Here is a 15,087-nt window from a genome sequence, read left to right on the forward strand (position 1 = left end):
CAGCTGAACAACAACAAAACAAAACTTAAGAGGACAAGTGCTTTCTAAGTATCACGATCACTTTATGGGGCATGCCCTTTCTATTGGATCAGTGATTATCAATGCTGGTTGCATATTAGAAGCACACAAGGCATTTATTATTAAGACCAATTAAATCAGTATGGGTCTCAAGCATCAGTAATTCCCTCAGGTAATTCTGATTCACAGTAAGTGTTGAGAAGCGCTATATTAGATAAAAACAACACTTCATTTTCTAAAAAAATGAGAGTCAATACAGTATTTGAACCAAAAAGGGAAGATGACTGGCTCTGAGGGTTTGATCTCAACTTCTTACGAAGGAAGAATGGATGCGTTTGACTCGTTTCTTTCTACCTTTAGTTTCAGAGATGAGAAAATGACATGACCTACCTTTGTATTTTGAATTGCACCTTGCTTGTATATATGTATTTTGTCTGGCTCTTAAGCCACATAGAGGCATGATTAAGTTGCAGCTGCATACAGTATCTCTGGTGTGTAGCCTCGGGTGGGAGCCGTATTATTATGGTCATTTTACCAGTTAGGCATAGGGATGCCTAAAGCATAGATCAACAGTCTGGGAGCAACAGCAAGTCAATTATTTGGTGGTATCAGGGGAACATTTATTCTTGCCTAGATTTATTGACAGTGCCTGTGCAAGGCACAGCACTGTCCTCAAAAATTTTTCTTTGGTTGGAAAAACAGGACATAGGTGACAAAGGTATATGTGTAAAAGGAACAGAAAGAAATGTGTATGTTAAATAGATATTGGATTGGCCCAAAAGTTTATTAGTGTTTTTCCATAAGGTGAGTCTAGTGACACTTACTTGTCTTTAACTTTATTCAAAACAATTTTGTTAGATTGTATTGTGACAACTCTCTTAGCTGTTCAGTTGCTAAGTCATGTCAGACTCTTTGAGACCCAATGGACTGCAGCACACCTCCACTATCTCCCAGAGTTTGCTCAAATTCAAATTCATTGAGTTGGTGATGCTATCTAACCATCTCATCCTCTGCTGCCCCCTTCTCTTTTTGTCTTCAATCATCTTTCCCAGCATCAAGGTCTTTTCCAATGAATTTGCTCTTCGCATCAGGTAGACAAAGTACTGGAGTTTCAGTTTCAGCAACAGCCCCTCCAAAGAATATTCAGGGTTGATTTCCTTTAGGATTGACTGATTTGATCTCTTTGTAATCCAAAGGAATCTCCAGAGTCTTCTCCAGCACCACAACTCGAAAGCATCAATTCTTTGGAGCTCAGCTTTCTTCATGGTCCAACTCTCACATCCATACACAACTATGGGAAAAACCATAGCTTTGACATCTCTGATTTTTAATACACTGTCTAGGTTTATCATAGCTTTCCTTCTAATAAGCAAATGTCTTTTAATTTCATGGCTGCAGTCACCATCTGCAGTGATTTTCGAGCCCAAAAAATAAAATCTGTTACTGCTTCCATTTTTTCCCCTTCTATTTGCCATGAAGTGATGGGACAGGATACCATGATCTTAGTTTTTTTACTGTTGAATTTTAAGCCAGCTTTTTCACTCTCCTCTTTCACCCTCATCAAGAGGCTTTTTAGTTCCTCTGCCATTAGAGTGGTATCACCTGCATATCTGAGGTTGTTGATATTTCTCCTGGAAATCTTGATTCCAGCCTGGAATTTCGTGTGATGTACCCTTTATAGAAGTTAAATAACCAGGGTGACAATATAGTCTTGTTGTACTCCTTTCCCAATTTTGAAATAGTCTGTTGTTTCATGTAAGATTCTAATTGTTGCTTCTTCACCTGCATACAAGCTTCTCAGGAGACAGGTAAGGTGGTCTGGTATTCCTGTCTCTTTAAGAATTTTCCACAGTTTGTTGTGATCCACACAGTCAAAGGCTTAGAGTAGTCAATGGAGAATGCGATGTTTTTTAGAACTCCTTGCTTTCTCCATGATCCAAAGAATGTTGACAATTTGATCTCTGGTTCCTCCGCCTTTTTGAAACCCAGCTTGTACATCTGGAATTTCTTGGTTCATGTCTTGCTAAAGCTTAGCTTGAAGGATTTTGAGCATTACCTTGCTAGCATGTGAAATGAGTGCAACTGTATGGTATTTTGAACATTCTTTGTCATTGTCCTTCTTTGGGATTGGAATGAAAATTGACCGTTTCCAATCCTGTGGCCACTGCTGTATTTTCAAAATTTGCTGGAATATTGATTACAGCAGTTTAACAGCATCATCTTTTAGGATTAGAAATACCTCAGCTGTAATTCCATCACCTCCACTAGCTTTGTTCATAGTAATGCTTCCTGAGGCCCATTTGACTTCACACTTCAGGATGTCCAGCTCTAGGTACATGACTACACCATCATGGTTATCTGCATCTTTAAGCCTTTCTTGTACAGTTCTTCCGAGTATTCTTGCCACATCTTCCCAATGTCTTCTGCTTCTGTTAAGTCCTTACCATTTCTGTCCTATATTGTCATAGCAGCCTGCATTAAAAAAACAAAACTTATCAAAATTGGTAAACTTCTGGGCAGCTCTGTTTTAATATTGAAAATGGAAGTAAAGAGTAACATTTTTGGCATGCTATGCTGTATTACTTCAAGAAAGGTAGAAACACAACTGAAATGCAAAAAAAAAAGAAGAAGATTTGTGCAGTGTATGGGGAAGTTAATGTGACTGAGCAAACAAGTCAAAAGTGGTTTGTAAAGTTTTGGGCTGGAGGTTTCTCACTTGGCAATGCTCCATGGTTGGGTAAACCAGTTGATGTTGACAGGGATCAAATAGAGACACTGAGAACAAATAATGTTATACCTCATGGGAGATAGCTGACATACTCAAACTATCCAAATCAAGTGTTAAAAATCATTCACATCAACTTGTTTATGTTAAATGGTTTGATGTTTGGGTTCCACACAAGTTAAGCAGAAAAAAAAAAAAAAAAAAAGACACTTGATCATATTTCTGCATGCCACTCTCCACTTAAATATAAGGAAAATGTTCCAGTTTTGAAATAAATTGTGACAAGCAACACAAAGTGGATACCGTACAATAAGGTGGAATGGAAGAGCCTGTGGGGCCTGCAAATGAACCACCACCAACCACAACAAAAACCAGTCTTCATCCAAAAAAGGTGATGTTGTGTATACAGTGGGACTGGAAGGGAGTCTTCTGTCATAAGCTCCTTCTGGAAAACCAAATGATGAATTCCAACAAGTAGTGCTCCAAATTCCACCAACTGAAAGCAGCACTCAATGAAAAGCATCTGGAATTAGTCAACAGAAAATGCATAATCTTCCATCATGGTAATACAAAATCACATGTTTCTTTGATGATCACACAAAAAATGTTACCGCTTGGCTGAGAAGTTTTGATTCATCTGTGGTATTCTTCAGACATTGCACCTTTGGATTTCCACTTATTTCAGTCTTTATAGAATTCTTTTAATGGAAAAGATTTCAATTCCCTGGAAAACTATAAAGGGTACCTAGAACAGTTCTTTGCTTAAAAACTTAAAAAGTTTTGGGAAGATACAATTATGAAGTTGTCTGAAAAATGGCAGAAGATAGTGGAAAAAAATGGTAAATATGTTGTTCAATAAAATTCTTTGCAAAAAATGTCTTTAAGTGAAAGTAAAATGGAAGTTTCTCAGTCATGTCTGACTCTTTGTGACCCCATGGGCTGCAACCCGTCAGGCTCCTCTGTCTGTGGGATTATCCAGGCAAGAACAGTGGTGTGCATTGCCATTCCCTTCTCCAAGGGATTTTCCCAACCCAGAGATCGAGCCTGGGTCTCTTGCATTGCAGGCAGATTCTTTGCTATATGAGCCACCAGGGAAGCCACATACTCCCTAACCCCTTAAAAATGTCTTTATTGTTACTTAAAACCAAAGGAACTTTTTGGCCAACCCACACTAAACATGCAGCAATTGTCAAGAAGATATGATTTCTGAATTCACCCTCTACCATTCCTGCATCTGTGCTCTGTGTACTTTGTAAACATCCCTTTCTGATATTTACATACATTAGTGTAGTTAGAACCTTGCATGTTAATCTCTCTTGGTTGTGAATGTTGAGTTTGAATCTCTTGTTGCTACTATCTTGTCTAATATAGTTCATGCTACATAATTACTTGCTGAGTGACTGCAAGATGCTGACTTTGGAGGCTATGTAGGACTAAGACATGTATGTTGCGTACATTTCCATCAGCTGCTCAGATTGTCTTTTTATTTTCTCAAGGATCCAGGGGCCTTCAGAATAGGTAACTTAAAATTGCATGGAACTAATTTTCAGATGAAATTCTTTGCCAGCTTCAGACTTTCAGTGTTTTAGGATCTGGTTCTTAGATAAACAGAAAGTGGCCTATTAGGGAAAGTAGATAAGAATTCCTGTCATATTTAGCTAGAATTTGAATACAGTTCCCACTCCATCAACAAGCATATTGTTCAGGGGTAGGGCTTTACTTTTTTCAGGGACATCTTATTATTGTATACAAAGTTATATTTTATATTATTAATATACATGATTATATACTAAAAATGTCAAATATGTAAAAATATATGTAATGCATATTAGTGTAGGTAGATACATTTGTGCATATGTATGTGCACTTTCGGAGAAAGCAATGGCACTCCACTCCAGTACTCTTGCCTGGAAAATCCCATGGGCGGAGGAGCCTGGTGGGCTGCAGTCCATGGGGTAGCTAAGAGTCGGACACGACTGAGCGTCTTCACTTTCACTTTTCACTTTCATGCATTGGAAAAGGAAATGGCAACCCACTCCAGTGTTCTTGCCTGGAGAATCCCAGGGACGGGGGAGCCTGGTGGGCTGCCGTCTATGGGGTCGCACAGAGTTGGACATGCCTGAAGTGACTTAGCGGCAGCATGCGCACTTTATATATATAGCTATATAAAATAAAGAGGGGGAAGACCCCCCTTTCCTTCTCCTCTTCTCACTTCTTGATCAAAAAATGGGCTACATTTAAGGAAGGGACATTGAATAAAAAGTCAAAGGACACAGAGTCTATTTATGGCTCTGTCTTAACTTAATGACTGGGGGCAGTCCACTGCATCTCTCTGTCTCTGTTTCTTCAACGTTAAGATGATGGGGTTTGAACTGGTGATCTCTTGGGTAAACTTTATTGCACTGTAATTCTGTAGACTTATTTATCATCTATTATACTGAATTTTTAATATGTAATGTGCTTCTCTGAGCTGCTATTCAAAGAAACACAACAGCACAGGATGGAAGACTCTGTTAACATGCTAAGTTTATAGAAGGGAAGGACTTGAGCAATAAACTTCAGTTCTGGCTCAGATGACACCAGCCAGCTGTATGCTCATAGGCAAACCCTTCTGATTTCTGGAGCTCAGTTTCTCCATTTGGAAAGTGTAGGGGGAAAAAAAAAAAACAACCCACATGCTATCTTAGTCCTTTAGGGCCTCTGGGACAGGGTTTCAGAAATCTAGGTACAGAAGGAATCAGAAAAAAGTCATTTGATCACACAGAACCATTGTTTTGACATCATATTTTATGCCTTTATCTTTATTTCTATCATCAGTTCATATGCCCTGCTGATTTTCTTTTTTCCTAATTAAGCATTACCTTCCCACTAATAACAATACTCTGGTATATGGGTCACAGAAGACCTACTGAAACATTGCTCTAACAGAGTTTTTGCTGTGATGAGTAACAGGAAACGTTTCTGGCCAGTCAGAACGTTTCTCTGTAAAAAAGCACTTTGGTAAGAACACTTGGGTCAGAGGGCAGTGATCTACTTAGGATCGAACTGAAACGGATCCAGGGAAATGGGCCAGGATGGGAGTTGCTGTACTTCACTGCATCCTTTCTGTAAAAAAGAGTGATGAGAGTGAGGAGGCTCTGTGACAGAATTCACACCAGCAGCCGACCCAGGTCGGCAGTGGCTGATGTAATTTGTCCCATCACATTGACATGTGATTGACATGTGATTGACATCACACTGGGGGGTCATTCCCAACCACTACCAAATCATTCCTCAATCCACAGTCCCAAAACTCTCCATATAAAACGTGGTAGGCAGGAGTCCTCTCAGAATGCCAGCTTTGAGTAAACTCTCCCCCGCGTCTTTGAGTTCAAACCACTGGCAAAACCTTTCTGAATCCCTATCTGTTCTATATTGTCCCATAACGCAGACACGCCCCTGAGGGAGTTACATTCCTCAGTTGCCTGGGGTTGCCACTGAGTAGTCTGAGTAGGTCCACTTTTGCAGCCCCGCATGCAAATAGTCAAGGAGATTAAAATACCACATTTTGTATGAACTGAAGACATTCCTTCTTCTTTTCACCACCCTGAATAGAGAACCGCACGCCAGCGTCGTCTCTCTCGTTGTCTTTCCCTCATCAGCGGTCCAATGTCTGTGAATACGAGAAAATGCACATATGCATCTGAATGCATGCATGTCGCTTGACAAAAATAATAATAATAATAACCCCCTGAAATGTAATTACCGGGTTAAAAAAGTGCACTCGGTTTTCAGAGCCTACCGCATCTCGCGCCCCGGCCGCGCAGCTCCCCCGACACTGCTGCTGTTGTGTCAGACAGTGGCAGTGTTGAGCCCCGGAGCCGAGCCCGCGGCAGTCCCCGCGGCCGCCCAGTCTCCGCCGCGGACTCGGGCGCGCAGCGCCACTGGGCCGCGAGGGCGCGGGGGAGCGGGAGGGGCGCGAGGGCGGCGAGGGGTCTCCGATCCGCCTCCACGAACTGTTTTCCTTCACCCCCGGCCCGAGCCCCACTCCCTCCCATGGATCGAAATCCACAGAAATTCACTGAGGGAGGGTGAAGGGAGAGAGGTCGCTCGCAGGTTCCTGGCTGTGCCTCCCCCGGGCTCAAGTCGGGGAAGCGGCCCCCTGGTCGGCTGGGCAAGCGCTGGTGTGGGGTGCCCGCACCCCTGCCGAGGCAGATCGCGGGGTGGCGGTCCCCGCTGGGTTCTGCCGCGAGGCCGCTGCGATCCTCCCCCTCCCCCGCCCGCGCCCTCCCCCTTCCTTTCACTAGGACTCCGGGACTCGAGAGAGGGCGCGGGAGGCAGCCACTCGGGCCCGACCCCACTCCAGCGCTCGCCGGGGACGCGGGCGGGTGGCGAGGGGACGCGGCGGGGGCGCGGGGCGGGCGCGGCCATGGAGCGGCGGCGGCGGCGGCGGTGGCAGCACTAGCGACCGCGGGCAGACGAGCGGGCGGGCTGGGCCGCCCGGCGCCGCGGACCGAACTGCACAGCTCAGCAAAAGCGCCCTCGCCCTTCGCGCGCTGCCTCCTGCGAGCCCGAACCCGGCAACATTTTTTTTTAAGGCTCCAATCCATCCTTTGAAGAAAAGGAAAAAAAAAAAAAAAAATAGCATTGATTGGATAGACTGGGATATATATATATAATTTGGGAGGGGGGTTCCTGCTAAAATTAGCCGGGCCCGCGGCGCGCGGTGTGCGAGTGTGTGCGTGCGGGCGTGTGTGTGTGTGTGTGTGTGTGTGTGTGTGTGTGTGAATGTGATTACTCCAGGACTCCTCGGGCTCCGGAGACGCCATTTTCCCCCTTGATATCTCTCTCTGTAAATCGGTGGCGCGGCGGAGGCGGCCGCGCCGGGCGGGAAGCGCGGGGCCGGCCGGGGCGCCCGCCGCTCGCCTCCGCCTCCGCGCGCCCGGGGGCCCCGGCGCCCCCCGAGCGAGGGCGGCCCGCCCGCGGCTCGCCGTGTGACAGATGCTCATCGCCATGGAGTTGCCGCAGCAGCACCTTCGGGGGCTCGGGCGAGCGACGGGAGCCGGGATCTGACCGAGCGCCGGGGCCAGCGGAGCCGGAGCCGTGGGTGAGCACGCGCAGCGACCTTGGCCCGGGAGCTCGGCGCCCAGCCTCCCGCCGCGCCGCGGGCCCCCGCACGCCCGGGGCCAGGGGCGGTGTGTGTTCTCTGCGTGCAAAAGTTAACGCTGCCTCGCCGGGGCTTTGACTTTGCACCGGCGGGAACTGGGAGACCGGGCCGAAGGGGCGGGATGCCGGTCCCGGCGAGGCTGCGGAGGATGGGCGCGATTCCGGCCAGCCGGCCGTGGGCAAAGATGCTGGCTCATTTGAAGTGACTCGGTGGTGGCGGCGAGGGTGGCAGCGTCGGGCTGGAGGTCTGGGACCTTATTGAGTTCGGCCTAATCTGATCCCCCCCCCACCCACTCCGCCCCGGCCTTCCCCCTCCCCCCGCCTTTTGCACCCTCCCTCCCTCCCTCCGTCCGGCCGCCGACTGCTGGGGCTCGCGGGTTTGGCGTTGGTGGAGTGGACTCAAGAGGGGGAGGGGGTAGGGAAAGGAGTGGGAAGGCGGCAGGATATTTTTTTCCCCCTCTCTCTTTGTAACTTGCAGGTTAAGTGGAGCTAGAGAGCTACATTGTATCTAGTTGGATTTTGGGGGTGGGTGGGTAGGTTGGTGGGGGGGGGGGGGGATGTATCAGAATCTAACGTGTGGTTAATAGAAAGAAGAACAGGGAAGAAGTGGTCCAGCCGGCGAAGGTTGGTGTGTGCTTGTGTCGTAGCTCTGTGTTAGTCTTTTTCTTAAAATCTTAATCAATGGATCTGAGTCTCTCTCGTGCTCTCCGGTTTTGGGACTCTGAAAAGACAGGAATTCCCTTAAAAGCAGACGAATGCCCTTTTTGAAAGCACGCATTGTGTGTGTTTCTAGAGGAGCCGTGGGCTTGGGAATTAACGACAGGCTTTCCCGTTCGGTGGTTTCCAGTGGGAAATAACTCCTGAAAGGGAGCCCTTCAGTATCGATTTATTGTTTTTGTCTTTCAAACCATTATCCCTTTGACTACAATACTGTCCAAGAAGTTCCACAGAGACAAAGTCAGGTAAACTGGACCGGGCAGATCTTTAGCAAGATGGTGATAACGCTGATGCTGTTTTTGGTGTCTGTTTGTGATAGAAGCTTTGTTGGGTAATAGCAATTTCTGATCGGTAGAGCATGCTGGCTCTACAAAAATAAGTAACTACCGAAATGCTGTCTTCCAGTCCCCATCCCCGACAGGCTGCACACACCCCTCCTCCCACAACCCGCACCAGTTACAATTCTGAAATAGGATCCAACTGGAAATATTTTCTTTGGAGATCGGAAAGTTGTGCAATTGGAAGTATGAGATGAGGCTAGAGGTACTGCTGGTGTGGGGAGGGGGTTCTTATTGCCCCTTGATGCTGCATTTATTCTTTATGTGTGCCTATGTGGGTTCTGATGGTGTATATATTGGTCTAAGAGGACTGTTGAGGGAAGGATTTCCGATTCATTTCCGCTTCAAATAAACTGTCCTGATAATCTCATGGTTGACATCTAATGCTAAAAGGCCAATTTGTGTGTCTCTTTATCCCTGCAGAAGCTCTCCTCTGAAAGGGCAGTTTATTTTGGAATTCTACCACAGCTACTTTTTCTTTCAAGCCTCCCCATCCCCTCCACCACTATCCACACCTTTTAAAAAAGTTAGTTGGAGTCCATGGTCTTTATGGAAATACTAATATTACTTGTTTTCCTCTTACATTATTTTTAAAAATTCTGTTCCTTTTCATTCCTTTACGCTTCATCCTGTTTTTCCTTTCCTGTAGTTTTGTGCAAAATCTAACTTTATAAAGTTATTATTGCCAAAACTGTCTGGCAGTCTTGCCCCATCTCTTACTATCCTGTAGTTTACACAGGTAGATCAGGTTGCCCTTCCCAGCCCATCTTTATCCTGAAAACATGTGTGTAGGTGTGCACATGTATGCTCATGTGTTTTGGAAGGGCAGGAGTGGGCTCAGAAAGAAGAGCATGGAGAGGAGAGGAGAGGAAGGGTGTTGTTCTATGCGGCCACATCTGCAACACTGGGGCCAGACCAGCAGGCTCCGAGAGAGTTACCCTCACACACCCCAGTTGAATGTTGTTTGGCTGGGATGGGGAGGTGGAGCCAACTGTCCAGGGGCCTGTGAGGGAGGAGAAAGTTTGTAGCACTTTAAAATGTAGCCAGTTTACAATCCTTGGTCACTCCTTCCCCTTTCTCCTGCTTTTTGTGACTTCTGCCATTCCAAGACTCCTGAAAGGAGACATGATCTCTTTTGCTCTCACTTGGAAGTCCCAGTGAAGTTGAAGATGCAGTATTGTCCTCTGTACTTAATTACTTTGCCTGCTACCAAAGAAGGGCTTTAGGGCAGATCAGAAGAGTATGGCTAAACACAGAGATTTGCCAACTTCAGGGAATGTAGCCTGAGAAGACAGGAGACCAGGTATGCAGAAAGTGCTGCTTTGCACACCATCTCCCCTCCCCCATTAAGAAAATAAAAGTCTTAGTCTTGGGAAGTTGAATCGGTGTTAGAGCTGGGCTCTGGAAACTGCTAGCCACTATAGTAATCTGAGCGGGGGCAGAGGGGAGGAGGTGGTGAGTGAATGCTATCGGAAGCCAGAGGAGGAAAGCAGACTTGTTTCTGTTAGCAGGGAAAATAGATGTGTCAGTGAAATAAACAAATTGGAGGTGGGGAATGGTTTGTAGTGAATACAAGGATGATTGACTGAGAGGCAGTGATATGGTTTGGAAGGGGCCAGTTATAGCTTGGGAGATAGTATCAACTGCCTTATATGTTCACGAATGGGCTGGGCAAGTGAACGGGTGTAATCTGACCTTTTGTATGTTAACATCAGAACATCCCACAGGAAGGCATCGCTGGCAAGCCCTGTTCTGCACTTCACACAGGGGAAGCCTAGGGGTATCCTCGAGTGAACCAAGGAGCCCCTTTGGTACCACAAGGACTTCTGGTCCTGTGTGTGCATTATTCATGGTAGGCTACTTTGTAAGTCACTTGACCTAAAAATGAGGGCTGAGGGCAAAGAGAAAACAGTACTTGGAATCTTTGTAGAAAATTTAGTTGAAAATGGTCAGTGGGGGGAGGCAGGAGTTTGTTGAAGAAGAAATAAATAGGTAGGTACTTTCCCCTGGATTTCTGATTCCATTTCTGCTGTTATCTTGACTTTCATTTCCATTAGGAGCAGAATCAATACTTCACTGGCACAAAAAATGTACCTCTAGGAGCGCAGAGTTCTTTTAACCTGGTCATTATTTTTAGCTGTACTTTAGTCTCTGCTCTGAAGTCTATATGATATGCAAAAGGAGGAAGATGAGAGGTTGGCTGGTTGGATGGGACATCCTTTCTGGAGTTTGTAGAGACACTGAAACTTGGCTGGGCCTCAGCAACTCAGAATGCCAGTTTTTCCCTTGGAGACTTGAAGTTTTAATTGAAACCAGATAGCTATTGAGAGTGGACCTGGCCAATGAGATCTTGTTTTCTTCACTGCTCAGGAATGGAAAATAAATAATTTTTGCTGATGGCATTTCAAGTTGCTTCAGTTTTGTTCCTGCCAGGAGAATGGGATAAATTATTATTAACACATTAATGTTGTCAGAAGTTGCAATGCCTTAAAAAATGAGATAATGTTACTGAGTTTGCTCAGGGACCCACTGTGTGGGATCTGTCTCTTCGGGATGGAGGAGTAGGGAGCAGAGACAGGAGGCTGCTCTTGTCCTGAAGGGGTAGCACTGCCCTGAGAAAAGGAAGCTCATAGAATTCTGGCCACATATCGCTGCGCTTGGTCCTTGGGTTCTGCGAAGAAGGGTACAAAACAGTCCAGTTCCATTGCTATCCTATGATCTTATGGTATACTGTGAAACCTGGTGAGCTTCCCAGAATGTTTTGGGTCAGGATTAAATAAGGAGTTGGCTCAGTGGGTAAAAAATCTCCCTGAAGTGCAGGAGACACAGGAAATGTGGGTTTGATCCCTGGGTCAGGAAGATCCCCTGGAGGAGGAAATGGCAACCCACTCCAGTATTCTTGCCTGGCAAATTCCATAGACAGAGGAGCCTGGTGGGCTGCAGTCCATGGCGTCGCAAAGAGTCAGACACAACTGCTCATGCATGCATGTGCATAAATAAGGAGCCCAGTCATCAGATCTAGCCATAGGTTTGAACTTCATTTAGAATTGTTTCTAAAGGAAACCCTGGTGTTTCACAAACTCTTCATGAAACTGCAGACACTTTTGGGCAGCCAAACGCTTGATAAGTGCAGAAAAGTAAACACCAAGATGCCCACAGAATGTACTACTTCATGAATTCAGGGGAAAGATGCCAACTTACATTTTTGTTTGGCTCTAAGTATTTATGTCCATTTTCGCTTAGCTTTACTACTAGATTCTTATGTCCCCTTAGACACACTGGGTTGAGACAATACCAAGTATTGGGGGAAACTGGTGACCGTAGATGACTGAGTCCAACTTAGTGGCCCTTACATTTCATATCCGGAATTTTCAGAATCGGGTCAGAGCAGCTTCCCTTTCAGAGTTGGTTTTCTTACCCCCTTAAGCGAGTACCCTCTAAGATTGAGGAAAGATTTTTTTTTAATGGCCTTTGGTGTAGAAACCTGCAGTTGACTTTCTGTCCAGTTCAGAGCAAATAATGCCAGGGTCAGATGGAGAATGTGAGCATCCCTGAAGTCCACAGGATCTCTTGGGAGGAAGCAGCTACCCCTTTCCAGGAGCTGATGATGGGTTGTCATCAGCAGATCCATGAGAAATAAGTTACAGGCAAGGCCAGCTAAGCTGACCCCCAGGCAGGTAGAGGCTTCTACCTTTCCAAGTGCTGGAAAGGGAGAAGGGATGAATGGTGAGTCGATAAGAGTTTTAGAACTTTGCCACCTTGGAAAAATGTTTCTCTGACCCAATATACCTTTTTGCATCAAAACAAACTTTTTTATATCCACGGCACTTTTCTTTTCAAAACTATCTTTATATCACATTTGCCCCCTTGATTTTCTAAGGCGGGAAGCTAGGTAAGCCTTTTATCCCCTTGCAGAAGATGAGGCCACTGATGTAATGACTTGCTGAAATGACACAAGTTGGTGGCCCACATGGGACCAGATGGCTCTGATAAAGTGTGAAGAGCATCACACCTGAAGTGACAAGATCTGCCTTGGATTTTGTCCCTATTATTTCCCAGCTAAATGTCCCTGGAAAGTTATTTAACCTCTTCGAGCCTCAGTAAACTAATCAGTAAAATAAGGATAAAAGATGCTTACCCTGCCTACTTCACAGGGGTTTTGAGGATTAAATAATACCAGCTAATTTCTATAATTGAACTCTGAGAGGATTTCCACGCTGCCTCCTGGAAACTGGTGTCTGGGATTGTTGTCACCATCGCTTGGAGATTAATAGCTTCTTGGTATGCCTAGAAATGCCTGTAGGGGCCCCTTGTGTTCTAAGACAGTCAGGGAATAGTTGTTTTGTGCTCTTGAGTTGACCAAAGGAAAAAGAAAATGTGTATAGTATATGTATTTCAGATCAGTTGAATTCTTGGATACCTACTTTGCATATATATCTGAGATCAAGAGTCTCAGATAGTATTAAATTTGGACTCAAGGATGCACTAATGGATCCTTGAGTCCAAATTCAATACTGTCTGAGACTCTTGATCTCAGATATATATGCAAAGATATATATGCACTAAGAATTCCTTCTCATTCTTAACTCTTCAAGGAAAAAAGAAAAAAGACATGGAGAGCCACAGAGAGGACAGGTAATGGGTGGTGAGTGTGTGTGTGTGTGTGTGGGGGGGGGGTTTCCATCAGGGAGCCACAGTGGCTGAGAAATGACAGTCAAGACAGAATTTGTATCCTCTCTAAAGAACAGAACCGATAGCAAGATTGTATCTGTCCCAGCAAACCCAGAAAGTTCTCTCGAATCAGGGTCGATCTTCACAGACTCTTCTACATTGCCCCTCTTTCTCTTTCCCATGATTCCTGGCTCGCCCTGCTCAGCAGCCTGCACTGGGCATGTTGCAGAACTCACCGGTGAACCTCGTTTAATGCAGCACACATAGGCCTCTGTTCCCTTTAGACTGATTTCCTTGTTGGCCCTGAGCACTTGTACACTTGTCCACCTCCACACTTCTGCTCCTTCTGTGTCACCGCCTTCTCTCTGAAAGTGTCCCAACTGGTCCCTTTTAGCCAGAGTGTCTACCTCTTAGGACACCTGACCAGCTCTCAGTTCTTCACCGCCGTTTCCAGAGCATTTCAGGATTAAAGCACTTGCCGGGCATCTGGCTTATACTGCTTTGCTCTTCGTTGTCAGTCACCTCTCCAGGCTGTGAGTCCTTGAAGGATGGGGCCAAGGTTGCCCCCACAAAGTCCTACTTATGAATGATTTCTGAGAATGAATGAATCACAGAATTTATGCAGCGATAGAATATTAAAAGTGAATGTTGTTTAAGATACATGAAAGCTCTGCACAGTGAAGCAACACAATAAGAATCTCTTAGACAAAGTGAATAATAAGCACTTATGTCAATGACTTTTTATATTTTTGGCTATCTTTCAGGGGCAATCACCCACTCTCAGTTATTCCCGCAAAGCCTGAGAGTTAATGATGCTTTACTGCATGTACATCTTATCAGTCAGTGATTCACTTATTCATTCAATCATCAAAATATTTATTAAGTACCTACTAGAGCCTGCTCGCCACTCTCGCCCACATAGCTCTTGACTTTCTCTGAAAATTTCGATTGCATTTTTTGTCCACCACACTCATTTTGGCACTTAACCATGCAATCTTCTTTGTTACTTAAGTCCAAGTGCTTCTCACTCCTTGGTGACTGAGTGCGCCTGGCTGCGGTAGAAAAGAAGGCTGAGCAGAGAAATGCACTCAGAAGGGAAAGTTCTGGGCACGGGCTCCTGCAAGACTGGTGGCAGGCTGGATTGGCCCCCGGTCAGCACGTGGTATAGGATAATCCTTTCTGCTCCTTAGCTTGAGCCACAGTAAAGAGAAAGAGTTTGGACTATTGTGGAGGAGGGGCCCCTTCTGAAATTCTGTGACTCTATAGGCAGAAGTGTCCCAGGAATTTTAAAGGTTTCTTAAAGCTCAGAACTCCTCAACCTCATTTAGTAGCACCCCAACAACTGTCTACGTTACTCCCACTAAGACATCGTGACCTTTGCTAAGTGTTTGCTGTGGTGAGAGTTACAGAAGGAGACATGGGACCAGGAGAAACTCAAAGAGCCAGGCTTGGGGACACGGAAAGAAGAGGAGG

At 45.5% G+C, this 15,087-nt stretch overlaps 3 protein-coding genes across 7 annotated transcripts in view; 1 reads left to right on the forward strand and 2 right to left on the reverse strand.

Moving 5' to 3' along the window:
- Positions 1-772: 772 nt before the first annotated feature.
- On the reverse strand, positions 773-7,332 carry LOC147346192 (uncharacterized). Of its 3 annotated transcripts, none has more exons than XR_015154017.1 (3): positions 6,489-7,332; positions 6,285-6,395; positions 773-2,490 (listed from the first exon to the last, which is right to left on the reverse strand). XR_015154017.1 is itself a non-coding variant. In XM_086373346.1 (2 exons), exon 1 carries the CDS (start codon positions 7,330-7,332, stop codon positions 6,514-6,516), a length of 819 nt encoding a protein of 272 aa, XP_086229472.1. In that variant the 3' UTR covers positions 5,516-6,395; positions 6,489-6,513. The 3 variants fall into 3 exon arrangements, 1 of the variants encoding a protein (XP_086229472.1); XR_015154016.1 differs by lacking the exon at positions 773-2,490 and adding an exon at positions 5,516-5,848; XM_086373346.1 differs by lacking the exon at positions 773-2,490 and having other exon boundaries at positions 5,516-6,395.
- A 138-nt stretch (positions 7,333-7,470) lies between these two features.
- On the reverse strand, positions 7,471-9,571 carry LOC147346193 (uncharacterized). The gene is made up of 2 exons (XM_086372366.1): positions 9,565-9,571; positions 7,471-8,142 (listed from the first exon to the last, which is right to left on the reverse strand). The coding sequence occupies exons 1-2, from the start codon at positions 9,569-9,571 to the stop codon at positions 7,517-7,519; spliced, it is 633 nt and encodes a 210-aa protein (XP_086228492.1). The 3' UTR covers positions 7,471-7,516.
- The window catches only part of SETBP1 (SET binding protein 1), a 402,738-nt gene continuing 395,341 nt past the window's right edge, over positions 7,691-15,087 (forward strand). For all 3 annotated transcript variants that reach the window (XM_086373343.1, XM_086373342.1, XM_086373344.1), the window contains exon 1: positions 7,691-7,829. The gene's annotated coding sequence lies outside the window, so the exon portion shown is untranslated. The remainder of the gene's footprint in view (positions 7,830-15,087) is intronic.

This window comes from Bos grunniens, chromosome 24 (assembly GCF_055505025.1).
Source record: "Bos grunniens cultivar Pamir isolate PY7600 chromosome 24, Bosgru_T2T1.0, whole genome shotgun sequence".
NCBI classification, from domain to species: Eukaryota; Metazoa; Chordata; class Mammalia; order Artiodactyla; family Bovidae; genus Bos; species Bos grunniens.

What these genes read in the sequence shown, in the direction of transcription:
- LOC147346192 (XM_086373346.1), bottom strand. Translation starts at nt 7,332, where the DNA reads ATGGATTGGAGCCTTAAAAAAAAATGTTGCCGGGTTCGGGCTCGCAGG.